This window comes from Protomyctophum parallelum (genome assembly GCF_964188405.1).
Source record: "Protomyctophum parallelum genome assembly, chromosome: 22".
In the NCBI taxonomy this organism is placed as follows: Eukaryota; Metazoa; Chordata; class Actinopteri; order Myctophiformes; family Myctophidae; genus Protomyctophum; species Protomyctophum parallelum.
This window is the reverse complement of record NC_139714.1, coordinates 28,450,756-28,477,541: the sequence shown is the minus strand read 5'-3', so window position 1 is coordinate 28,477,541 and position 26,786 is coordinate 28,450,756. Positions and strand designations below refer to the sequence as shown.

At 47.3% G+C, this 26,786-nt stretch overlaps 1 protein-coding gene across 1 annotated transcript in view; it reads left to right on the top strand.

Moving 5' to 3' along the window:
- Positions 1–26,786, top strand: part of LOC310853582 (tyrosine-protein phosphatase non-receptor type 12-like) — a 64,099-nt gene that overhangs the window by 33,781 nt on the left and 3,532 nt on the right. Inside the window, 6 exon segments of the mRNA XM_083757964.1 lie at positions 2,329–2,414; positions 8,733–8,937; positions 10,850–11,047; positions 11,050–11,848; positions 18,138–18,209; positions 26,471–26,524. Coding sequence (XP_083614090.1) covers positions 2,329–2,414; positions 8,733–8,937; positions 10,850–11,047; positions 11,050–11,848; positions 18,138–18,209; positions 26,471–26,524 — 1,414 coding nt within the window.

The window sequence follows — 26,786 nt, the reverse complement described above, 5'->3', positions numbered from 1 at the left end:
CAAGAGTTAAATTATTGTTACATTATTATTATTATTATTATTTGTTAAATTATTGTTACATTGTTACATGTTATTATTACATTACTTAACACCCTGAGCGGCATAAACGGAGGTCTTCGTCCTATCAAATAGTTACGCTCGGCGCTCAGGACGGAGATTAATCACAGGACGGAACATTAACCCATTTAGGCCTGACCTCGAAATAAATAAATAAAAATCTTCTAAATCCTCCAGTTTTCTGAAATAAATATTTTCACGATTTAAAAAAAATAGCAGACCTACAAGCTCATAATGAGCTTGTAGATCCCGTCGCTATAGTCACGTTAGAAGTAATCATACCTCCTGTTGTTGTCGATCGCCTCGGGAGTGTTTTGGCTACATATAGCTACTTCAGCTACATTCAAGATGGCGCCTGGTGCACTTTTTACTTTTTTACTTTATTTGGACTTTATTTGGACAGGACAATGCTTATTAACCCATTCTGACCTGAGATCAGATTCATACGAGGTTTCCGCCGGACACACACTGGTCTGATGAACCCATTCTGACCTGAGATCAGATTCTAAAAATGTCAGTCGTTCTTCGATTTTTTCAAAAATAGCAGACCTACAAGCTCGTATTGCGCCACTCGGTGGCGCGATATGAGCTTGTAGCTATTTTTCAATAGCTAAAGCACGACATGATGCTGACACCAAAATGGGTGCCCGTTCAGAATGGGTTAATGGACGTAAATACACCGGATATAGCACAGTTGCTAATTTTCATCCGCAGTCCTCACAGGAAACACAAAACGGAAAAACAGACAGTCAAACACTTACACACACACACACACACCTTGGAATGCGCTCCGTAGCTGCAAATCGCTGGGCGCCCTGATTTAATGGTCCTAAATACCCCCGGGCGTTCGGGGTGTTAATATACAAGCAGAGAATGTAGAAGAATTGTCATTTTGATCAACGTTTGCCTGTTATCTCTCCTAATGGCACCGACATCCATACAGCATTGAAATTGTGGACAAAATCTTATCCAACAAATACAAAATATCCTTTAGTTTTGGGTCCTTTAGGCTAAAGGTCATCCGTGGTCATGTGCTCATGGTGGTCCGTGGCTCAAATGCTGAATACATAATGGACCTTGAAATGAAAAGGGTTGAAGAAAACCACTGATTTAAAAATGTCTATTACATCCTGACAGTTTCATTATTAACCCATTCTGACCTGAGATCAGATAAATAAAATGTCAGTCGTTCTTCGATTTTTCAAAAATAGCAGACCTACAAGCTCGTAGCGTGCCACTCGGTGGCGCGCTATGAGCTTGTAGATCTGCTATTTTTCAATAGCTAAAGCATAATATGATGCCAAACACCAAAATGGGTGCCCGTTCAGAATGGGTTAAAACTATGATGAAAGAAATGTTTCACTGACGAAAACTGAATGACAATTACGCCGTGATGACTAAGACTAATCGTATTGTCAATTTCGTCAACAAACAAACACCAGACTAGACGATGTTGGGGAGGGACGAGTGGGGAAAGGACGAGTCATTTCACGCTTCGTGGCGTGCACGCTGAAAATGGCTGATCTACAAGCTCACCACGCGTTGTGAGAGACGGGGAGGGAGAGAGAGGGATGTTTGGCTGTCTTCCAGCAGCCGTCTTCCTGTTTAGGAAGCGACAATGACATCATCGTACTCCCACAATGCATTTGGACCCTGAGAATAATGCCGTTTTCATCATGGAAAGAGAAGCCACCATGCTCTCGCACGCACGCACACGCGCGTGCGAGCGCATACACACACACACACTTGCATATACACACACACACACACGCACGCACACGGTCTGTAGTGATTCAGTTTTAGCAGCACTCCCACTTTGACTCTGAGTCAGTCAGCCATTGTTAGTGACTACGATAGACTGGAAATGCTCTTAATGACAGCGCTAACAATAGACCCCCCCCCAACACACACACACACACACACACACACACACACACACACACACACACACACACACAGGCCCAAGCCAACCCTAATTTGACCCTACGTTGTTGTCGTTGTTGAACTGAATTTGTGTTCCTTAGCAGTTTATTGCACATGCACGCACGCACGCCCACACACACACACACACACACACATATTTTGTGAATTCCCTCAGTCATGTCTTCGGTTCAGGAACAGACCAGTGGATACAGATGAGAGACAGGTAGACATATTATAGACATGGATGCTTTATTTTTTGTTAGTAGATGAAGATTTTAAACTGTGTGTGTGTGTGTGTGCGTGTGCGTGTGTGTGTGCGTGTGCGTGTGTGTGCGCGTGCCCGTTCAGGATGAGAGCAGTCCAGACAAGTCAAGCCACCCGTCAGACGAGGAGCGATTGGACACACCACCTCCGAAACCTCCCCGTATACGCAGGTAGGTAATATCCGGCCAATGGGATTTCGCTATCGACGAGGTCTGTAGAGGGCGCAGTGGAGTAACTAAAACATGTTTTTTTCTTTTCTCTTCGGGTGAAATACTTTCTTTCCTGGCCAAACAGTGCATTCTATACGTGTGGTGGTGGGGGGGGATTTTCGGTAATCGGTTTGTCGGCCAACTGTTTCCTATATTCGGTATTCGGTTTCGGCCAAGAATGTCCCTTTCGGTGCATCCCTAGTGTGTGTCACTCTCTTTCAGTCTGTCTCACCACCTAACGCCCCCCCTCCACCCACCCACCCTACAGTATAGAAATGATGACAGTAGCGTCTATTTATATCCACATAGTGTGCATTCCACTGGCCTCACTCCCCCTGGCTCTATGGAATGGAGTAGGCGTGTGTAGGAGGATGTTTTTTCTCTCTCTCTCTGTGTGTGTGTGTGTGTGTGTGTGTGTGTGTGTACATGTTCATGCGTGCGTGCATGTGCATATTTGGGGGGATGGGAGCGTTTTTGGTGTGTGCGTGTGACACGGCTGAAATTCCACTGCGGCTGGCTGGCATCAAAGTCACGCTCAGTGAGTCACGACGGGTGTCGTCGTGGACAATCGGACACATGCATTATGTTATGCTGAAAAATAGCAGATCTACAAGCTCATATCGCGGCCGTGAGTGCCGTGCTACGAGCTTGTAGGTCTGCTATTTTTAGAAAAATGTGGCCCAAATGTTTGAATATATTCTTTCAGAGCCAACATTTTTTTAACTCATATCTTTGCTTCTGGGGGGGGGGGGGTCCCTGGAACAACATATTTTCAGATGGCGGTCGGCAGCCAAATACATATATTTTTGGGGGTCCTTGACAATGTTTGACATGGAAACATGTTTTTTTTTCAGAAAACTGTCAGGATTTAGAAGGCATTTGTAGAATCGTCCTAAGGTCTAAATGGGTTAAACCCTGAAGTCCTCAGCATTCGCTTGTAAATCATCATCCGCTGCGCTAATAAGCAATCCTTTGACTGGTGATTGAGTAGTATAAGCAATTATAGAGCATGTGTAAATGTTTACGAACGCTTCTGTTGGCTCCATAAATCAACTGTGAAACGGACGGAGACTAAGAAAAGAATTCTGACGCACAAGTCACACATTTAAACGTCTGTAAATGCTTAGGGACGCTTCCGTTGTCTTCCACATGAATCTGTGTACTGAACAGACGCTTTAACTGAAACGAGTTACAATACAAAAGGACATGGTGAATCGGTTAAAAAAATGAAGCAAAAAGGTTCCCATGTAAACCTGTTCTTCATGTGAAGACGGGGACTTCCTGCGGTCTCATGTATACTGAGAAACAATTAGAAACGCACCATTCCTCCTCCTATGTGTAGGGCACAGTGTCAAGGCATCGTGAGCTTGTTGTAGATCTGCCTATAATGAGTACTTTTTGTACACCAATACTTTTGTACTTTCAGTGCATGTTGAATTCCCAAACTTTTACTTGCTAGTATTGATACTTTTATAGTTATGTAAAAAAAAAAAGCACTTTTTACACCACTGTTTGAGCATACATTGCCTGTACTTTGTGTGTGCGTGTGTGTGTTGCCGTGCGTGTCCTACATTTGTGTTTGAGGCTTTATACGCATTCATTACTCTGTGTGTGTGTGTGTGTGTGTGTGTGTGCCCGTGGGCGGGCGCATATACTGTGTGCGTGCGTGCGTGCGTGCGTGCACCTCTTTGTGCATACTGTTGGTGCATTCGTGTTTTCTATCCCTAGCCCAGTATAGTTCATCCTTTCCAGATGGTTGCATAGCTGGTGTGCCCCCGGGCCAGCAGAGGCATGTGTGTGTGCATGTGTGTGTGTGTGTGTGTGTGTGCACGTGTGTGTGTGTGTGCGTGCAGGCCGCGGCTTATGTTTATAGTGTACGGCTCCACTGTGCATTTTTTTATAGATTAACACAGATTATCTGTTGGTTAAATATCGAAGATAAGCTTTTTGTACATTTTACGCCCAATTTAGCCGCTATGCTCGTGGGGGGTGCAGTGATGGAAAGTAACTAAGTACATTTATTTAAGACACCAAAAGGGGTTCCCGTCCTGAATTGGGTTAAGTACTGTACTTAAGTACAATTATTGTCGGGTGCTTTTACTGTACTGGAGCATTTCCATTTTTCAGTACTTTTACGTCACTACTCCGCTACGTCTCGGAGAGAAATATTGTACTTTTACTACAATGATGTGAGTTACTAGTTACTTTGTGGATTTTAATTAGTATTACAAAACACAGAGTGGCGCGATATGAGCTTGTAGATCTGCTATTTTTGAAAAATCGAAGAGAGACTGACATTTCTAGAATCTGATCTCAGGTCAGAATGGGTTCGTCAGACCAGTGTGTGTCCGGCGGAAACCTCGTATGAATCTGATCTCAGGTCAGAATGGGTTATAGTTCATCCTCACGGAATCAGGCTAACTGTTAGCAGCCCCGTACCTCACTGGACACACAAGTAGCTTGATCCTATTATCCTCTCTCTCTCTCTCTCTCTCTCTCATACTGTATGTCACTCTCTCGTGCCGTCACTCTCTTGCTTACTTAAAACTTTCTCCCCCCCTTCTCTCTCTCTCTCTCTCTCTCACACACACACACACACACACACACACACACACACACAGAGTCATGTGCCTGATTTAGGTTAGAGACTGGCTGGGGTCATGTGCTCTTGATTTGGCACACTACTACCACATTTGTGTGTGTGTGTGTGTGTGTGTGTGTGTGTGTGTGTGTGTGTGTGTGTGTGTGTGTGTGTGTGTGTGTGTGTGTGTGTGTGTGTGTGTGTGTGTGTGTGTGTGTGTGTGTGTGTGTGTGTGTGTGTGTGTGTGTGTGTGTGTGTGTGTGTGTGTGTGTGTGTGTGTGTGTGTGTGTGTGTACCTGGTAGTTTTCCATCTGAGTGCTTCTGTTTGGGTCGTTTAACCTCAGACTCCCACTCCTCCTGTCTGTCAGGGACCGTTCGTCATGTTTACACATGCTCCTCTGGTGACTGTACAGTACAGTACAGTACAGGACACACACACACACACACACACAGTAACATCCGTAACAGTTCATTTGACTCAAAATGACTGTTTATCTTTACACTATAAATTAATGAAATTGACACACTCAGGGTTTTGCTGTGTGCATGTGCGCCGGGTACTATTGAACTCGGAGGCGTAATTTCGGAGGGAAATAAGGGGTGTCAAAAAAATAACGTTTCAACGTTTTTCGTTGGGGACCCCCTGGAAATGCTTTGGCCATGTCTCGCGACCCCCGCCCCACCCCGCTCTCCACCCCCAATACAAATTGACCGCTACAATTAACCTTAATAATAGAGAAAATATATCATATATTATAAAAACCAGATATAATCATTAAGGAAAGTTTATGCATGCACTATGTAAAGTTTTTTTTCTTATCATCTGGGGACCCACCACAATAATTTCGGGACCCCCCGAGGGGTCGCGACCCACGTGTTGAGAACCCCTGAATTAACCCACGATCACCATTCGGTGGCCGGTATATGGGGCAGCTCTATGCACACAGAATAACTCATCCTACTTCCGGACCCCTTCCCTACTTCCTTCACAGGCGTTACCAATGATACTAATGAAGGCTCCTCTGTTCCAGTTAGCGTACAGTGGTTATTTTTTTATTTCAAGGACCCCCTTAACTCTGAGAGTGTACACATTTTGTGCACTCAGAGTTAGACACCCGTACGGGGCCATTTGGAACACACTCAAGGACACATTTTTGAGTAGTTCTTTGCCCAGGAAATAATTCCCCATTAATTTTCCCCATAGGCTTTCAAAAATTATTTAAAGACGTTTACGTTGACAAAGCCAACTCTTGTTGTGACAAATCATGACAGTAAACACAATGTTTTGGGCCGATCAAATAATTAGATAGAAGAAGAAAAAAGGCACACTTTTTGTTTTCTTAACACTTAACGCCATTGCCGAAGACCTTTGTCAATTGCGCTTTTATAGTGCATTCGATCGAGCGACCCACAATGCTACTTACGTTAGCCGGTTAGCTAGCTGTGTTGTTAGCACAGCACTGGATCGTCCATCTACATCTTAGATCGCCGTCGCCATAATAATCCATTCTATCCATTTCTTTCAATCGCCTGTATCTCCTATTCCTTGTCCCAGATGGCATTTTTGGTCAAAACAACGTTTCTTTTGGAGCTCCGGTCTGGATTCACATTGTAAACAAGGCCTGCCCAGCTCCGTGTAGATTCCTAGGTTATGGCTACTGCTAGTGGACCGGAAATGCGGCTTTTCAAAATAAGAGCTCAACTTAAAAAAGTGCTGGCGTGGATTAGATCCTAATTTTTTCAATAAATGCTAGCGGGCTAAGTGTTGACATTGACTCTGTTTGACCAGAATGGAACAGAGCCTTCATTAGTGTCATTAACACTGACTCTGTTTGACCAGAATGGAACAGAGCCTTCATTAGTATCATTAACATTGACTCTGTTTGACCAGAATGGAACAGAGCCTTCATTAGTGTCATTAACACTGACTCTGTTTGACCAGAATGGAACAGAGCCTTCATTAGTATCATTAACACTGACTCTGTTTGACCAGAATGGAACAGAGCCTTCATTAGTGTCATTAACACTGACTCTGTTTGACCAGAATGGAACAGAGCCTTCATTAGTGTCATTAACACTGACTCTGTTTGACCAGAATGGAACAGAGCCTTCATTAGTGTCATTAACACTGACTCTGTTTGACCAGAATGGAACAGAGCCTTCATTAGTATCATTAACACTGACTCTGTTGGACCAGAATGGAACAGAGCCTTCATTAGTATCATTAACACTGACTCTGTTTGACCAGAATGGAACAGAGCCTTCATTAGTGTCATTAACACTGACTCTGTTTGACCAGAATGGAACAGAGCCTTCATTAGTATCATTAACACTGACTCTGTTTGACCAGAATGGAACAGAGCCTTCATTAGTGTCATTAACACACTGGCTCTGTTTGACCAGAATGGAACAGAGCCTTCATTAGTATCATTAACACTGGCTCTGTTTGATCATGATGGAACAGAGCCTTCATTAGTATCATTAACACTGACTCTGTTGGACCAGAATGGAACAGAGCCTTCATTAGTATCATTAACACTGACTCTGTTTGACCAGAATGGAACAGAGCCTTCATTAGTGTCATTAACACTGACTCTGTTTGACCAGAATGGAACAGAGCCTTCATTAGTATCATTAACACTGACTCTGTTTGACCACAATGGAACAGAGCCTTCATTAGTGTCATTAACACACTGGCTCTGTTTGACCAGAATGGAACAGAGCCTTCATTAGTATCATTAACACTGGCTCTGTTTGATCATGATGGAACATACAGAGCCTCCATTAGTATCATTGGTAACACCTGTGAAGGAAGTAGGGAAGGGCCCCGAGTTCTTTCCATAATGGCGTGTGTGCATGGAGCCCATTGGCTGTCCCCTGATGACCCACCCAAATGAAGCCCCCCTGGTCCAACCAGACCCTGTGACAGTAGAGTGAGCTGACGATGACACATTTAACCCAGTCACAGGCAGACCGTCTGCCACCTGGTGGTGAGACCGTGTAACAGACCCACTGCAGTGATCTGTCGCTGTCATCATCATCATCATCATCAGTGTTTTTCAGTGGAGTAAAAAATACAAGTAAAAGTACGGAATTGAAAATGTAGGCCTACTTGAGTAAAAGTACTAAAGTATTGGCATCAACATTAAACATTAAACATTAAAGTGCCAAAAGTAGAAAGTACTCATTATGCAGAATGTCCCATTTTATGTTTACAAATCTTTTGAAAAAAGCAGATCTCACAATGTGTCGCATTGCGAGCTTGCAGATCGGCTATTTTCAAAAGGCAGAAATGTGTATAGGGCTGAAGTGGTTATATGTTTTGTAATAATCCAAATCTACAAAGTAACTGAGTGAGTTTTCAAACAATTGTAGTGGAGTAAAAGTGCAATATTTGCCTCTGAGATGTAGTGGAGTAGAAGTAAAAGTACTGAAACTTTGAAGTATATCAAAATTGTACTTAAGTCATCATCATCATTCGAGTCCCCCCCCGGGGGGACTTTAGTAGCCTCGGTACCCAGGCTTTAATCTTCGTTTGCGTTCGGCTCAAAAATGAAAGCCTGAGGGGGTCAGGGGGCTTGTTCCGTGCGCGTTACCCACCCTAGCTAGTAAGTTAGTAAATGCAATTAGTTATACTTTCCACCACTTGTGTTTTTATGGAGAATAACCCGTCTTCTTCCCTCCCTCCCTCCCTCCAGCTCCCAGCAGGAGGGCGATGTGAAGGAGGAGATCCTGCAGCCCCCGGAGCCGCGGCCCGTGCCCCCCATCCTCACCCCGTCGCCCCCCTCCGCCTTCCCCACGGTCACCAACGTGCGGCAGCAGGACAACGACCGCTACCACCCCAAGCCCGTCATCCACGTCCTGGCCAACACCGCCAAGGCAGAGCCCTGTCCCCGGGCGCAGGTATAGCCTTTTGGTGTTTTAAACATTATGTTATAATTTAGCTATTGAAAAAAATAGCAGACCAACGAGCTCGTAGGTCTGCTATTTTTTTTAAATCATGAACATGTGGTGCAAAGCTTTGAATATATACTCTTTCTGAGCGAACGTTTTTAACTCAAATCTTTGCTTCTGGGAGGTGGTTCAGCGGCCAATTTCATATATTTTTGGGGGTCCTTGACATGAAATATTGAGAACCACTGATCTAGAAACATGAGGTTTTTCAGAAAAAAAGACATTTAATTTTTTTTTTTAATTTCAACGTCAGGCTTAATTGGGTTAATCTATGGAGCATCAGGCTTAATTGGGTTAATCTATGGAGCAACTGAATAGAAGATGATGTGTCCTACATGACTATAGAGCACCGAAGTCCACGGGTTCATGCACTTCTTATTTGCATTGTAATCCCCATAGGGGGGATTTTAGAACGCCTCATATAAGAACTGTTATATATATAATTTTAGAACGCTCATATCGCGCCACCGAGTGGCGCGATACGAGCTTGTAGGTCTGCTATTTTTGAAAAATCGAAGAGCGACTGACATTTCTAGAATCTGATCTCAGGTCAGAATGGGTTAATCAGACCAGTGTGTGTCCGGCGGAAACCTCGTATGAATCTGATCTCAGGTCAGAATGGGATAAACGATACAGAGACACCTCCTCGGCAATATCGCAGAGACAGTTTAGTTTTTTGTCTTCGGGCCACGATGCTCATACGAGACCATTTTAAGATGAGCCCATGTTATTCTCCACAGAGAAATGACTTCCGTGAACCGAGTGACGTCAGGACTTCGGCGCTCTATAGGGCTGTGACGAATCTCACCACATTTAAGTTGACGATTAATTGTCGAACACAAATAATTGAGATTTCTTTGCATTGAATATTGGGGACGTTACAATTAGTATTTCTGTTTGCCTTTCAGGCTTCGTAATCACAAATTGCACAGGGCAGAAATCACTGACACATTGAAGCGTTTTTTTTATTCCAAGAAGATTGACAAAATAGCGTAAATAGTTTGTATTATCTATTTATTTTTATGGACTACTACTTTGTTTTGAACTTTGCTAACAATAGTAGTATTGCTCCCTCCTCTCTCTCTCCTACTACTGTAGTAAGGTCTCTCTCCCTCCTCGCTCTCTCCGAATACTGTAGCAAGGTGTCTCTCCCTTCCTCTCTCTCTCCTAATACTGTAGTAAGGTGTCTCTCCCTTCCTCTCTCTCTCCTAATACTGTAGTAAGGTGTCTCTCCCTTCCTCTCTCTCTCCTAATACTGTAGTAAGGTGTCTCTCCCTCCTCTCTCTCTCCTAATACTGTACAGGACAGATGGTAGATCATACAATGACCTAACCCTCCCCTCCTCTCCTCTCCTCTCCTCTCCTCTCCTCTCCTCTCCTCTCCTCTCCTCTCCTCTCCTCTCCTCTCCTCTCCTCTCCTCTCCTCTCCTCTCCTCTCCTCTCCTCTCCTCTCCTCTCCTCTCCTCTCCTCTCCTCTCCTCTCCTCTCCTCTCCTCTCCTCTCCTCTCCTCTCCTCTCCTCTCCTCTCCTCTCCTCTCCTCTCCTCTCCTCTCCTCTCCTCTCCTCTCCTCTCCTCTCCTCTCCTCTCCTCTCCTCTCCTCTCCTCTCCTCTCCTCTCCTCTCCTCTCCTCTCCTCTCCTCTCCTCTCCTCTCCTCTCCTCTCCTCTCCTCTCCTCTCCTCTCCTCTCCTCTCCTCTCCTCTCCTCTCCTCTCCTCTCCTCTCCTCTCCTCTCCTCTCCTCTCCTCTCCTCTCCTCTCCTCTCCTCTCCTCTCCTCTCCTCTCCTCTCCTCTCCTCTCCTCTCCTCTCCTCTCCTCTCCTCTCCTCTCCTCTCCTCTCCCACCTCCCCTCTCCTCTCCTCAGAACCAGGTAGATTCAGAAACGGGCCCTCGGTCAGAAGCCTGTCCAGAAACCCAGAGTGTCCCTCCTCTGCGCAGCAGCAGAGTCACCAGAGCCACGCCACCCCCACCTCGGCCCCCCGGAACCAGACCCCCTGCCCGGCGGCCTCCTCGGACCACCACGACCTCAACGAGAACTACAGCAGCAAACCCTCGCCGCAGCGGACTGCCACCGCCACGACAACGACGGCGTCCGAACCGGTCCAACAACAGACCTCCCCCTCCCCCCTCTCCCCCTCGTCCCTGGAGTGCTCGGGCGCCGCTCCCCCCCCTCGCATCGAGAGGAAGCTGAGCATCGAGATCAAGAAGGTCCCGCTGCAGGAGGGCCCGCGGAGCTTCGACTCCTCTGCCTCCGCGGGGGGCGCGGCAGGAAGTGGAGGAGGAGGAGGAGGAGGAGGAGGAGGAGGAGGGGGGGGCGGGCCCAACGCGGCGGCGGCGGCCGGTCTGCAGAGAGGCCACGCCTTCAAGGCGGCTCGCTCCAACCAATCCCTGCTCGCCTCCTCGGTGGGCTCGTCCCTGTCGGAGGACTCTGAGGAGACGGACGGAGTCGGGGGGGGGAGTCAACCGGACAGACCCACCCACCTCCCCCTGAGGGAGGGAGTGGGCTGGGCTCCGCCCTGCGGCGTGCTGGGGGCGAGCCCCGACAAGCCGCAGCAGCCCCCTAGTAGTAACCCCAAGACTTGTTCTTCGTCGCTCTCGTCGCTGTCGTCGTCGTCGCGCCTCTCCTCTTCTTCGCCCTCCTCCTCCTCCTCCTCCTCCTGCACGCCGGTCAGGACTGCCCTGAGCTTCACCAACCCGCTGCACTCCGACAACTCTGACGACGCGTCCTGCGACGTGGCCGCGGAGCAGCTGAGCGTCTCCACGGCGACGGGCACGGTGACGGCGGCCGGCGTGCCGCTGGTCAGGAGGGTGGTGCCCATGTCCATCGCCACGCGCTCCCCGTCTCCCTCCGCCACCACAGCAAGTATGTCGGTTCTCTCCTCCTCCGCGTCGTCATTCAGTAGATACCCGGGGCGGGGTTGGCAGAATGAGCCCTTTCTGTGTGGAGTTTGCATGTTCTCCCCGTGCCCCCCCTCCTAGGGTATAGGTGGTACCCACTCACAAAAAAAAACATGCAGTAATCCTGGTCTCTAAAACTGCCTCCCCCCTGGTCAGCCGGGGCGCCTGATGGAGGGGGAAAGGAACCGGTTGGAAACGACGTGTTCCTTCCACGCGCTCTACGTCCAACCGGGGAATCTCCGACCCCGTCAGGTGATAAGAAGCGGCTTGGACTCCTCATGCAGTGAAGGTCACGCATGAGGTCAGCCCGTTGCTCTCCCCAGGTTGTTAAAGGGAGTGTAAAAGCGCCCAGGATTACACTAGACAATTGACACTGGGTTACAAAAATCGTGGTATGAAAAAAAGAAGTATGTCAATTTGGGAGTTTACGGTGGGCTGAGTTTATGGTTTTAACTTGACTAACCAACCGTACTAACATGACTCGCTGACCTGGCCGGCCTGGTGGAAGTCACTAACTAACACAGGAAAGGCTTTAGTTTGGATCAACAGTCCGTTAGACAGTGATTAGGGAAAGATGTGGATAAATATAATCACACACGTGTGAAGTGACGTGAGTGAGCGGTGCCTATCGTATGATGGATGTATGATGGATGTCGTCATACATCTCTTTTCAGGCCTCACGTGGCCTAAAAAGGTTCTGTAAAAAGTCCATAGACTTTGGATGGCTGCCATGTGACGTCACGAAGGGGCACACGCGAAGCCAGGTGTTGGGAGCGGCTAGCAGACTATATTGTCATCCAAACCCTGCCCATAGTTACTTCATTTTAGGATACCATTTATGTTGTTAGGTTAGGCTTTATACTGCCGCTGACTTGAATGCTATATGGTGCAATGTTGAGTACACAGAGCTACAGGCCTACCAACGTGATTCAATGTTAAGTACACAGAGCTACAGGCCTACCAACGTGATTCAATGTTGAGTACACAGAGCTACAGGCCTACCAAAGTGTACCTGCATTATTGGTATTGATGTTAAACGGTAGTTCTACAGGATCTGGTGCTCAAGGACACTTTGAACACAACAGATGGAACACAACGAGGCTTTCCACTCTGGGACTTTGGAGAAAGCGTCGTCCTGGACCTGGACCGTGTGAAGTAAATTCCAAATAAGCCAGTGTGTGTGTAAGACTCTCGAGGCAGTATAGCCGGACGGAGAGTCAATGCAACCAGCTGAGTGGCCTTGTGGTTAGAGTGTCCGCCCTGAGACTGGGAGGTCGGGGTTCGATCCCCGGCCGGGTCATACCAAAGACTGTAAAAATGGGACCCAGTGCCTCCCTGCTTGACACTCAGCATCAAGGGTTGGATTGGGGGTAAGTCCCTGCGACATACTAGCGTCATGTCCAGGGGGTGTACTTGTACATCAAGCTGCCTCACGCTACAGAAACAGGAGATAGGCTCCTGCCCTGTGGGCCTCATGGCTCGGCAAGGCTACTTACTAGAGTCAATGCAGCAGTCCCCCAGGCAGCCCAGATCCATGATAACATAATTCACAAAAAAATCAAAAACTCAGGTCTGAAATCTTCTCGGCAGTCGTTACCCTTCCAGGCCCCTTATTGAACAGCACACTGTAGTAAGTCTCTCGACGTGAGATTTTAACAGAACAGACTAAATCTAAGCCTTTGTTTTCACTAACCTGAGAGCAGAGGGGGTGTCTTTAGTTCAGTCAAAAATCACGTTCTCTTGCTGCCTCTTGAATAATTCACTCTGTGTCACATGACGCCTAACCCTGATGTCCTAGGATGGACGCCTTTGGACGCCTTAATTTTTTTAAATATATTTATATATAAAAGACAATTAAGATTTAATCCGGTGCGCAAGTGACGACACGCACATGACGTGCACAATGGATTTTTTTCTTTCTTTTTATTATAATGGGCTTCGGTGGCAACGAGGGCTAAAACTGGTGTCCACCAGCAGGTGGCACTGAATAATAACGATGGGATTTTTGTTTGGGCAGTCGGAAAAAGACGGAAGAGTCATTCTCTGGTTTACGGAGGAGACGCTGAGAAAGACAGACAGAGAGAGCACACTGCACTGTAATCATGACAGGCTGTCTCTCTGTGCACACACACACACACACACACACACACACACACACACACACACACGTCACACACACACACACACACACACACACACACACACACACACAGTGAGGTGTGTGTGTATGTTGCACAGCTGTCTCTGGGGCAGACAGAGAGAGGGACAGATGGAAACAGAAGTGGCAGAAACCAAGAGAAAAAGAGAAGCAGTTGACTACACAAGAGAGAGAAGGAGAGACAGTGAGACAGTGTTTCTACAGTTGACTACACAAGAGAGAGAAGGAGAGACAGTGAGACAGTGTTTCTACAGTTGACTACACAAGAGAGAGAAGGAGAGACAAGTGTTTCCAGTGACTAGAAACTAAAGCATGACAGAATGTCTAATTCTCTCGGTTTGGTTTGGAATGCTGTGAATGTGACTGACTAACATCTGTCCAAACAACTGTACACTCAGTGTGAGTTTGAGTGCATGCTTGCTTTCGTGCCGGACGGTGTGCATGTGTATTTGTGCAAGTGTGTGTGTGTGTGTGTGTGTGTGTGTGTGTGTGTGTGTGTGGGTAATGTGAATTGGGCGTGCTTGTGTTATGTCTGATCTATACTTTGTGCCGGCGGTGTCGTACACTAAAAATAGCAGATGTGCAAGCTCACGGCGTGTCGCATCGTGGGACGTTTTGAGCTTGTAGATCTGCTATATTCTGTGGCCGATGCTCATCTAAGTAGACCTGTCACAATTATTACGGTAATCGCCTAATCGCAGTTATTTGAGAAAATCACAGTTATCGTTGCATAATCGTTTCCGTGTTGGAAAATGTCCATGCATTTTCAAAAAATCAAAAAAAAAAAAAAAAAGAATAGCAGAAAAGTAACGTGTTGTAAGCTTGTTAAAATGTATATCCGCTATTTACGCTATTTTGTAAGATATTTTAGAAAGAAAAAAATAAAGTGTTATTTGTCATATCTACCCTATGCAATTTGTGACTACGAAGCTTAAAAGGCAAACGTAAATAACAAATTGTCCAATGCAAAAACAAAAACACAATTCAATCACAATTATCTGTGTGACAATAATTAATCGTCAACTTAAATGTGTAATCGTGACAGGCCTACATCTATAAGTATGAATCGGGGCTTCCATGGTGGCTGATGATGAGCCGTGCATTCTGCTGGTGCACGCCGCACGCACGCACGCACACACACACCTCAGGCCGGTGAGCTCACGCTGGTTTGACAGGACTCTGAGCTATAGCTAATGGATTGTGCTTTGGTAATGCATCTGTATGGCCTGACCGTCTGTACGTCACCGCGGCAAACCAAGACATGTGGTTTTGATTGGCCAGGGGCTTCAGGGAGCGGAGCGGAATCCCACCCTCATCTTCTGAATTCAAAATCATGACATGCCTGATTTGTAAAAAAAAAAAAGAATCTTCCTCTTGCCGTGCTTATTGGAGATGAATGGAATGGAACTGGAATCTGACATGGCTTTGGAATGGTGTTAACTTGGCCTTCAATGGAACCCGATCTGGACAGAAGTGGAGTTGACTTGGTTTCAAATATTTGGATCTGAAAATGTTTTGGTTGTGCTTGGTTTCCCGTTATGTCACTGACGGCTAGCTCACTGCTGTGATTAGAAAAATAAAACAAAATTAATTCCCAAATGTGCTGATGTTCGTCTGACTGACGGACAGCATGTGTTATGTGTGGTGATCATCTAATGACTTCCGAGGACAGCCTGTGTTTTAGGCTACCAGAGGTTACGTCCTGCCCTGGACATTTGCCATCGGTTAGCATTTCATACTGTCACCAATGGGGCACGACTAGCCCCGTTTGGAACCTCACCCTCCGCTGTTGGCTCCGAGAAGAGGTCCCGTGGGCCAGGTATCCCTGCATAGGGCAAAATGGGTGGGCCAGGTATCCCTGCATAGGGCTAAATGGGTGGAGCCCTCAGGCCTCCGAAAGCAGTGGCGAAAACTTTTTTTCGCAGTATCGTATCCAGATATTTCTGCAGAGCTAAACTTAGGAGTGGAAAGTAAAACATTTAGAGCAGGGTGAAACAACCACTTACAAAGCTCATGATGTCAGCCAGCACCATGTTTGTTTCCTCAAAATTGTCGGAACATTTCTCGGAAATTGTCGTCTTCTACAAGCGAAATAGAACTAGAGTCTATGGTGGTAGAAGCCGACATTTGGCTACTGACCCTTGGCGGTCAACTGCTTTCGGAGGCCTGAGGGCTCCACCCATTTGGCCCTATGCAGTTTATCATCTGTGAGCTCTTTTAGAAATAAATGGGTTTTCGACCACCGCTTTTGGAGGGCTCGACCCATTTCGTCCCCTAGGCAGAGACACCTTGCCACGGAACGTCTTCTCTGAGCTAACAGCGGATCAACCGGGGTACAAAATTAAATCTACAAAAGTTTAAATTGACGAGATATTTCTTTGGTGAGATGAAACGAGCTTAAACCTAAAACATTTCCCATGTTTGAAACCAGATTCAGATTAGGTTTGGAGTTGAGGTTGATCACTCTCTGTTTGAAACTATAGTAAAAGTATGATTTTTCAATCTGCTTGGCTTGACAATATGCCGTATCTGCATGGGCTGCAGAGGAGCTTTCTGATTGGTTATGTGATGCTAACGACTGCTTTTTGATTGGTTGTGTGGCGAGCTTAATAGCTGCTATTCGTTTGGTATCAAAAAGAGTGCTTTTTCTATTCTTCTGGTGACTGCTTGTTTACTGGTTATGGTATCGGTCTTCAGTTCCATAATGTGTTCATGTCACGTGACATGTGTTCATGTCACGGGACATGAACACATGTCACGTGACATGTGTTCATGTCACGTGCCATTGCAGTTTAATCCTGTGTTCGAATCCACACGCTACATATTCATGCACGTCATTTCAATTAATGCGACATTTTTGGTTAGTGTCCGAGAACTGTTCCTGATAAAGTGCTCTTATTTCTTTATACTCAAACAGTATGTTACATCTCATTTACTCAATTTAACATTAAACAGTCTTTAAAAAGTCTTGTAGCCTTTTAAATGAAACATGTCAGAGGAATTAATGTAGCAATGTAGTGGTGTAACGATACATTTCAACAGCCATACGATATGTGTCACAATACATGGACAAGACGATACTGGTTGATTCATGGCAATGTGATATTATTGAATCATTTAAAATCGATACAGTAACTATTTAGCAAAGTGATTTCCTCTGTGTGAACACTGAATAGTGCAGGTTTTTAAGTAAACGCAGTGATTCTCTGACAACTACATGGACATCAAAATGTAGCACATATGGACAAAACCGCACCTTGACATAAACACGGAGAATACACACATTTATCGTTAGACCAAGTGTAGCGATATGGAATGGAAACTTAATTAAACACCTTTTAGTTTTTAGTTTTGCATTGCAAAACGATACGACAAAGTAAAACGTTACGATATGTTGCTGTTTACATATCAATATACTTATATATAATTTAAAGTCTGTATCGTTACACCCCTATAAACCCCTATAAACACCCCAATGCATTATGGGGCCTCTTGGTACATCAAATAAGCGGCTAGTATTAACTACACATAGTATACTGACACAGTGTACAGTACAGTACACACACACACACACACACACACCACATGCTCACTTTACTTCACAGTTTGTGGATTAAACCAGTGGTTTTCAACCCTTTTCATATCAAGGTCCGTTATTTATTCGGCATTTGAGCCACGGGACCACCTTTTGATGACATTTAGCCCCTCAGACCCAAAACTAAGGCTACTAAATATTCTGTAATTGTTGGATAAGATATTGTCCACAATTCCCTGCTGTATTGATGTTGGTACCATTAGGAGAGATAACAGGCAAACGTTAAACGAAATAACAATTCTTCTACATTGTCTAATTGTGTAGACTTGTAAATTAAGTAAGTAATGTTTAACTATTGAGAGTGTAGGCTCTCAAGAGTTATTGTTGAAGATTTTGGGTCCATTTAGTTACCAACTGTCCATCATTTAGCTGGGGACCACCTGGAACCCCCTCTAGGACCACTGGTTGAAAACCACTGGATTAGACGGATTCGAACACAGTCTCTATCTGCTTATAACACCTTAACGTTCTTATGTGTGACCTGTGACCTCTCGACCCCAGACTGCTGGGACAGCGACGACTCCCCTCCCCCCCTCCCAGAGAGAACGCCTGAGTCCTTCATACTGGCCACAGGTGCGTCTCGTTGCGTTAGCCCAGAATTCGATAGCCTGGCTCTGACCAGACGCATCATTTGGATTCACTCTGGCCTCGCGTAGCCAGCCTTCATCTGCCTTGGCGATGCATATCGCCCCAGGCATATTAAGTCTGGCCCCTCTCAATGCATATCGCCCCAGGCATATTAAGTCTGGCCCCTCGCAATGCATATCGCCCCAGGCAGATTAAGTCTGGCCCCTCTCAATGCATATCGCCCCAGGCAGATTAAGTCTGGCCCCTCTCAATGCATATCGCCCCAGGCAGATTAAGTCTGGCCCCTCTCAATTGTGGGAGGACTTCACGGCCAAAGTGGTGACGAGCCAACCAGATTCGTCTGGAACCCGGCTATATCCAACCAGGGCCCAGTATGCAATTAAGGGGCGGGACATTGCGAAACAAAATACTGAGAGGGACGTGACTAATATCCACACAGTGATATTGTATCACCAAGCAAGGCTAGATTCACTCACACCTCCTCCTCCTCGGTGCAAGGCTAGATTCACTCACGCCTCCTCCTCCTCCTCGGTGCAAGGCTAGATTCACTCACGCCTCCTCCTCCTCCTCGGTACAAGGCTAGATTCACTCACGCCTCCTCCTCCTCCTCGGTACAAGGCTAGATTCACTCACGCCTCCTCCTCCTCCTCGGTACAAGGCTAGATTCACTCACGCCTCCTCCTCCTCCTCCTCCTCGGTGCAAGGCTAGATTCACTCACGCCTCCTCCTCCTCCTCCTCCTCGGTGCAAGGCTAGATTCACTCACGCCTCCTCCTCCTCCTCGGTACAAGGCTAGATTCACTCACGCCTCCTCCTCGGTGCAAGGCTAGATTCACTCACGCCTCCTCCTCCTCGGTGCAAGGCTAGATTCACTCACGCCTCCTCCTCCTCCTCGGTGCAAGGCTAGATTCACTCACGCCTCCTCCTCCTCGGTGCAAGGCTAGATTCACTCACGCCTCCTCCTCCTCCTCGGTACAAGGCTAGATTCACTCACGCCTCCTCCTCCTCGGTGCAAGGCTAGATTCACTCACGCCTCCTCCTCCTCCTCGGTGCAAGGCTAGATTCACTCACGCCTCCTCCTCCTCCTCGGTGCAAGGCTAGATTCACTCACGCCTCCTCCTCCTCCTCGGTACAAGGCTAGATTCACTCACGCCTCCTCCTCCTCCTCGGTACAAGGCTAGATTCACTCACTCCTCCTCCTCCTCGGTGCAAGGCTAGATTCACTCACGCCTCCTCCTCCTCCTCGGTGCAAGGCTAGATTCACTCACGCCTCCTCCTCCTCCTCGGTGCAAGGCTAGATTCACTCACGCCTCCTCCTCCTCCTCGGTACAAGGCTAGATTCACTCACGCCTCCTCCTCCTCCTCGGTACAAGGCTAGATTCACTCACGCCTCCTCCTCCTCGGTACAAGGCTAGATTCACTCACGCCTCCTCCTCCTCCTCGGTGCAAGGCTAGATTCACTCACACCTCCTCCTCCTCCTCGGTACAAGGCTAGATTCACTCACGCCTCCTCCTCCTCGGTACAAGGCTAGATTCACTCACGCCTCCTCCTCCTCCTCGGTACAAGGCTAGATTCACTCACGCCTCCTCCTCCTCGGTGCAAGGCTAGATTCACTCACGCCTCCTCCTCCTCGGTGCAAGGCTAGATTCACTCACGCCTCCTCCTCCTCCTCGGTACAAGGCTAGATTCACTCACGCCTCCTCCTCCTCGGTACAAGGCTAGATTCACTCACGCCTCCTCCTCCTCGGTGCAAGGCTAGATTCACTCACACCTCCTCCTCCTCCTCGGTGCAAGGCTAGATTCACTCACACCTCCTCCTCCTCGGTACAAGGCTAGATTCACTCACGCCTCCTCCTCCTCGGTACAAGGCTAGATTCACTCACACCTCCTCCTCCTCGGTACAAGGCTAGATTCACTCACGCCTCCTCCTCCTCGGTACAAGGCTAGATTCACTCACGCCTCCTCCTCCTCGGTGCAAGGCTAGATTCACTCACACCTCCTCCTCCTCCTCGGTACAAGGCTAGATTCACTCACGCCTCCTCCTCCTCGGTACAAGGCTAGATTCACTCACGCCTCCTCCTCCTCGGTGCAAGGCTAGATTCACTCACACCTCCTCCTCCTCGGTGCAAGGCTAGATTCACTCACACCTCCTCCTCCTCGGTGCAAGGCTAGATTCACTCACACCTCCTCCTCCTCGGTGCAAGGCTAGATTCACTCACACCTCCTCCTCCTCGGTGCAAGGCTAGATTCACTCACACCTCCTCCTCCTCGGTGCAAGGCTAGATTCACTCACACCTCCTCCTCCTCCTCGGTACAAGGCTAGATTCACTCACACCTCCTCCTCCTCCTCGGTACAAGGCTAGATTCACTCACACCTCCTCCTCCTCGGTGCAAGGCTAGATTCACTCACACCTCCTCCTCCTCGGTGCAAGGCTAGATTCACTCACACCTCCTCCTCCTCCTCGGTACAAGGCTAGATTCACTCACACCTCCTCCTCCTCGGTGCAAGGCTAGATTCACTCACACCTCCTCCTCCTCCTCGGTACAAGGCTAGATTCACTCACACCTCCTCCTCCTCGGTGCAAGGCTAGATTCACTCACACCTCCTCCTCCTCGGTACAAGGCTAGATTCACTCACACCTCCTCCTCCTCGGTGCAAGGCTAGATTCACTCACACCTCCTCCTCCTCGGTGCAAGGCTAGATTCACTCACACCTCCTCCTCCTCCTCGGTACAAGGCTAGATTCACTCACACCTCCTCCTCCTCGGTGCAAGGCTAGATTCACTCACACCTCCTCCTCCTCCTCGGTACAAGGCTAGATTCACTCACACCTCCTCCTCCTCCTCGGTACAAGGCTAGATTCACTCACACCTCCTCCTCCTCGGTGCAAGGCTAGATTCACTCACACCTCCTCCTCGGTACAAGGCTAGATTCACTCACACCTCCTCCTCCTCGGTGCAAGGCTAGATTCACTCACACCTCCTCCTCCTCGGTGCAAGGCTAGATTCACTCACACCTCCTCCTCCTCCTCGGTACAAGGCTAGATTCACTCACACCTCCTCCTCCTCGGTGCAAGGCTAGATTCACTCACACCTCCTCCTCCTCCTCGGTACAAGGCTAGATTCACTCACACCTCCTCCTCCTCCTCGGTACAAGGCTAGATTCACTCACACCTCCTCCTCCTCGGTGCAAGGCTAGATTCACTCACACCTCCTCCTCCTCCTCGGTACAAGACTAGATTCACTCACACCTCCTCCTCCTCCTCGGTACAAGGCTAGATTCACTCACACCTCCTCCTCCTCCTCGGTACAAGGCTAGATTCACTCACACCTCCTCCTCCTCGGTGCAAGGCTAGATTCACTCACACCTCCTCCTCCTCCTCGGTACAAGACTAGATTCACTCACGCCTCCTCCTCCTCCTCGGTACAAGGCTAGATTCACTCACGCCTCCTCCTCCTCGGTGCAAGGCTAGATTCACTCACACCTCCTCCTCCTCCTCGGTACAAGACTAGATTCACTCACGCCTCCTCCTCCTCCTCGGTACAAGACTAGATTCACTCACGCCTCCTCCTCCTCCTCGGTACAAGGCTAGATTCACTCACGCCTCCTCCTCCTCCTCGGTACAAGGCTAGATTCACTCACACCTCCTCCTCCAGAGAGTATGCGGAGGCTGACCGAGCCGGGCCAATCAGTGACTGCGTTTCAACTGCTGTGCCGTACAACAGTGAAAAGCAGCCTCTTCTTGATTGGTCCATGTGTACTGTATATGGTGACGTGACATACATGCGCGGTACTTTCAAAACAAGAATGGCTGCCCTCGACGCAACGAGTTTAAAAGTTTCCACAGAAACAATAAGAACAGCTCTAAGTGCAGTTATTTCAGATATAGACATAGCTCATATCTGACATAGCTCACTCACGTAGAAAGTAGAAACTAAACACACAGTGTGGTAGTTCACCCTGCCACTGACACTAACTTTTAACAAATGGGGTTGAACTTTTGAATTATTCTTGTTTATTTGGCAGAGGACCATATTTGTTTGACTTTATATATTGTGTGATTGTTGGTTGATTGATTGACTGATTGTTGGCTCCAGAGTAGGGAACATACCAACTGGGTTTGCGTATAGGGAACATGCCTGTCTCTGATTATCATTAATTACATTATTATGTGGGAATTTTGATGAATAATATGTGACACTTTAAATGTGAAATGTGATGTCTCTGGACATTGAGAATGCAGAACTGGATGATTGTGGAATCAATTCAGGTTTGGTATGGTCCAGTTAGGGGAGGGGCTTAGCCTGTATAAGTAGGGAGACATGCCAGTCACTGAAGGACTGTTGAGGTGACAAAAGACCTGAGGGCCAGTTCATGTTTGTAAATACTTTTGTTCTTCATTTTGATCACTGGTCGTCTGGGAAAAAAAGGTGACCATTAACAATTTCATCTCTGCAACCAAGGACTTTGTCTGGCAGTTTCTCCAGGTTTTATTTTCTTCCGTTTTTGGCTTTTTTTCCGCTACCTGTGTCTTTTTATTTCGGCAAACACTACCCACACTATAAGTGAAAGTGTGACATTTTGACAGTTTGCTGTGCTTGGGTGGGTCCTTCTGACCACCCATCCCCCCTAGTGGAGTTGTTCATTCAGTATGACGTATAGTTGCCTTTCTACGCCAGCATCATCGATGATGACGGGACCATATGGCCATGGGGGGGGGGGGGGGGGGGGGGGGGGTGGACATCTCGTTGGCTGGCGTACCTCCTCCATTTTGCGTTTGTTCCCCCTCAGCCTACGGCGCTCACCGTAGTGCTGAATGGGCCTTCGGCGACAGCTGCAGTCTCTGTTCCTCTCCCTCCCAACATCTTCCGGTAGGCGTTGATCTCCATGTCCAGGAGAGCTGTGCGCTGAGGGTCTCCACGCGGACCTTGGGTCAACTCGCCATGGGTGGCAGAGATGGCGTCGCCCTTCCTCAACGCAGTCTGCTGAGAGTTTTCAGTATTTTTTTCTCCCAGTTTGGGCTATTTTTCACTACCCACACTAGGTTTAAAGTGTGACATTTGGTGGCAGTTGTGGGATGGCCACCCGGAGGAAGGTTCCCATGGTGGGAAAGAGGGATCCAAAGCAGAAGAAAGTGAGCCAAACCAGAACCAGCAGAGCCTGATGTGGAGTGTCAAGACTGGGAGGATGGGGAGCAGCAGGAGACGGTTGGTCTGCTGCGACAATTGGAGTGCAAAGCGGGACCAAGAAGGACTATTGGTGGGGGACATGCAACGCATATGGGCAGCCAGTCAGCCACCTACACCAGGGCCCACCTTCAGTCCAAGTAGGGGGAGCGCAGCCTCCCCAAGAAGCAGCACCAGTACCACAGCAGTCTGGCCAAGGCCTCGGACTGCCCTCTAAAAAAAACGAAGCTCTGTTTGGTTACTGCTATGTACTCTGCAAGGATGTAGCCTCTGTCCCAGGCTTACTTATCTGCGAAAAGAAAAGCCTGGTCACAACCTAAGGCAGAGAAGCTATCGGCGGTTGTATCCTCCGGAACAGCCGTCAAATGTATTTCCCCCGGATAGGATATTTTCCCGACCAATCACAACACTTGTTTCATTCGCAGAGAATTTAAACTGATTTGTAAAGCATCAACGATTTCACTTCCGCTAAAATCCCGCAACTTCCGCTGATAGTCTTTTCAGCTTAGGTCTTGCCCAGGGTGGCAAGGATGTGTTTTCCACCGTGGCTGCGCCAGGAGAGGGGGGAGGTAATGTGGCAGTTCACCCTGCCACTGACACTAACTTTTAACAAATGGGGTTGAACTTTGGGGGGGATGGGGGATCACATTGGTTTAACTATATGTATATTGTTTGAGATTGATGATTGATTGTCAATTGGCTCCAGGGTAACATACCGACTTGGTACAGCATTACCGACTGTGGGTTTGTGTGGGGAACATACCAACATTGGTTTTGTACATAGATAACTCTTAATTTTAATTTACTATGTGGATATTTTGGTTGATACACAATACATGTGTATCGAGAAATGTAATGTCTCTGGACATAGTGAAATTAACTGGTGTAATTGTGGTTTCAATTGACGATATTCAGAGCGTGCTAACTATAACTTCCCATAGACAGCCCATTCATCCAAACAGAAAGGTCCTATCTGATTGTATTAAACAAGGTCAAACTCACCAACATTGCAGCTGTACGGAAAGCTTGAATTATCCTCTTTCTATCTGCAAAGTGTTTGTTTCTTAAAATTCCACTGTAGACATGTTATGAGCTATGTACTTCTTGTCAAGAAATTGCAGGTGATTTTTATTTTTTCCCTAAGTTTTGGAGTATGGAAGCACTCGTTTTTTTAGTAAAGCAAACTCCTGCATTATGTGTAAATTAAAAACAGGTGGTACACCGGGCCTGTTGAGTGATATCCAACGTGCACTCCCAAACTCACTCGCACAGAATTTATTGACAAAGTAGCTCATAGCGGTCTACGGTGGATTTTTATGAAACAAAAACTTTACAGGTTGAAAGAGGATAATTCAATCTCTCCATACAGCTGCAATGTTGGTGAGTTTGACGTTGTGTAATACAATCAGATAGGACTTTTCTGTTTGGATGAATGGGCTGTTAATGTGAAGTTGCACCTAGTTGGCACCTTGCTGGCAAGATGGCCGCGGTATGAATATCGTCGATAGCAAATCAGTCGGTGTGCTGTAGGACTGAGGCGGTGCAAGGACCTGGGGGGCCAATCTGTCCAGTTAACCCATTCTGACCTGAGATCAGATTCATACGAGGTTTCCGCCGGACACACACTGGTCTGATGAACCCATTCTGACCTGAGATCAGATTCTAAAAAATGTCAGTCGTTCTTCGATTTTTCAAAAAATAGCAGACCTACAAGCTCGTATCGCGCCACTCGGTGGCGCGATATGAGCTTGTAGATCTGCTATTTTTAAATAGCTAAAGCACGACATGATGATGACACCAAAATGGGTTCCCGTTCAGAATGGGTTAATATCTGTGGATACTTTTGTTCTTCATTTTCGTCACTGTAAAAGGGGTGAATAAAGAAAACCTCTTGTCTGGAGATTTTTCAGTATTTATTTCCAGTTTGGGCTATTTTTCACTACCCACACTATAGGTCAAAGTGTGAATTAAAGCCCATAGGCAGAGAGTATGCGAGGCCGAGTGGAATAGTAAAAGAGTGGCGACACGCTTTGATCTCGCTGCAAATCGGGTGTCTATGGGCTATAGTTCCAAACATTGCTCCCATGGCTGGAACTGTCCCATTGAGATAGAATGAGCACTTCCGCATTCCATTGTTACAATGGGAGTCAACGCTAGTGTCTCCACTCTCATACTATTCCACTCGATGCGGAGGCTGACCGAGCCGGGCCAATCAGTGACTGCGTTTCAACTGCTGTGCCGTACAACAGTGAAAAGCAACCTCTTGATTGGTCCATGTGTATACTATATGGTGACGTAATGCACATGCCGCGGTACTTTCAAAACAACAATGGCTGCCCTCGACGCAACGGGTTTAAAGGTTTCCACAGAAACGATAAGAACAGCTCTAAGTGCAGTTATTTCAGATATATATATATATATAGACTCCCACTTTTCAAGCTGTTTATGGGACGGAAGTCCAGACTGATAACCGGGGAGGAAGCGAGAGTGAATCCACGCTATCGGTATGGCCAAAGCCAGGCTAAGAATCCGCAGGTGCACTAACTTCCCAGTGGTGGACAGCACTCATGGCAGCGCTTCCTCAAGGTGTGTTTCTGTTGAATACAAATAGCCCACACATAGGATATCTTCGCTAAGTAGTGGGACATTTAAAGGTGCGTTCATTTGCATCGGTGGAGATTTCTCAGGGCACGTCCTGAATTGGTCTAAGCAGATGTGGTATTATTGCTATTGGTCTAAAGAAAAAAGAGTTCCTACCCATGCTCAGACACTAGGGGGCACCATTGACAAACCTTTCAGAGATATAGTGCAGTATTTGGTGGTGACTATAGCTTTGGGTGACACAAGCTCTCCCACATGGATGGATTATTTGGAAGGGTGGATGGATGAAGACATGATGAAGGATGATTGTGAATCAAAGTTTGTGTTTGTGTGTGGGTGGGGGGGGGGGGGGGGGGGGGGTACAGAGGGACGACATGAAAGGGCATTATTTTATAGAGAAGCATAAGCATTTGTATCATGGGTTCACTCCTTCACTGGTTCTTCTGTTCTCTCCGTCAGACCCATTGGAGGTGAAGACGTCAGCCTCTGCCGAATGGAACAGCTCACACAGAGGTAATGGGCTGTTTCTCAGTGGCGGAAAAAGTTAGCCAGTACTGCGTAGATATTGGTCTGGTTGGGGAAGATTTATTTCCATGGGGCAGTTAATACAAACGGATTCAAACGTCACAGCTAAATGGTCTCACTGGGCTCTGATACCAATCGGAGCCCAGTGAATGAGGAATTTTACATCATACTCATAGTGTCAAATCGGCTTATTTTTTTTTAAACTAAATCAAATGTTGCTGTCAAAATCAACACGTGTGTGTGTGTGTGT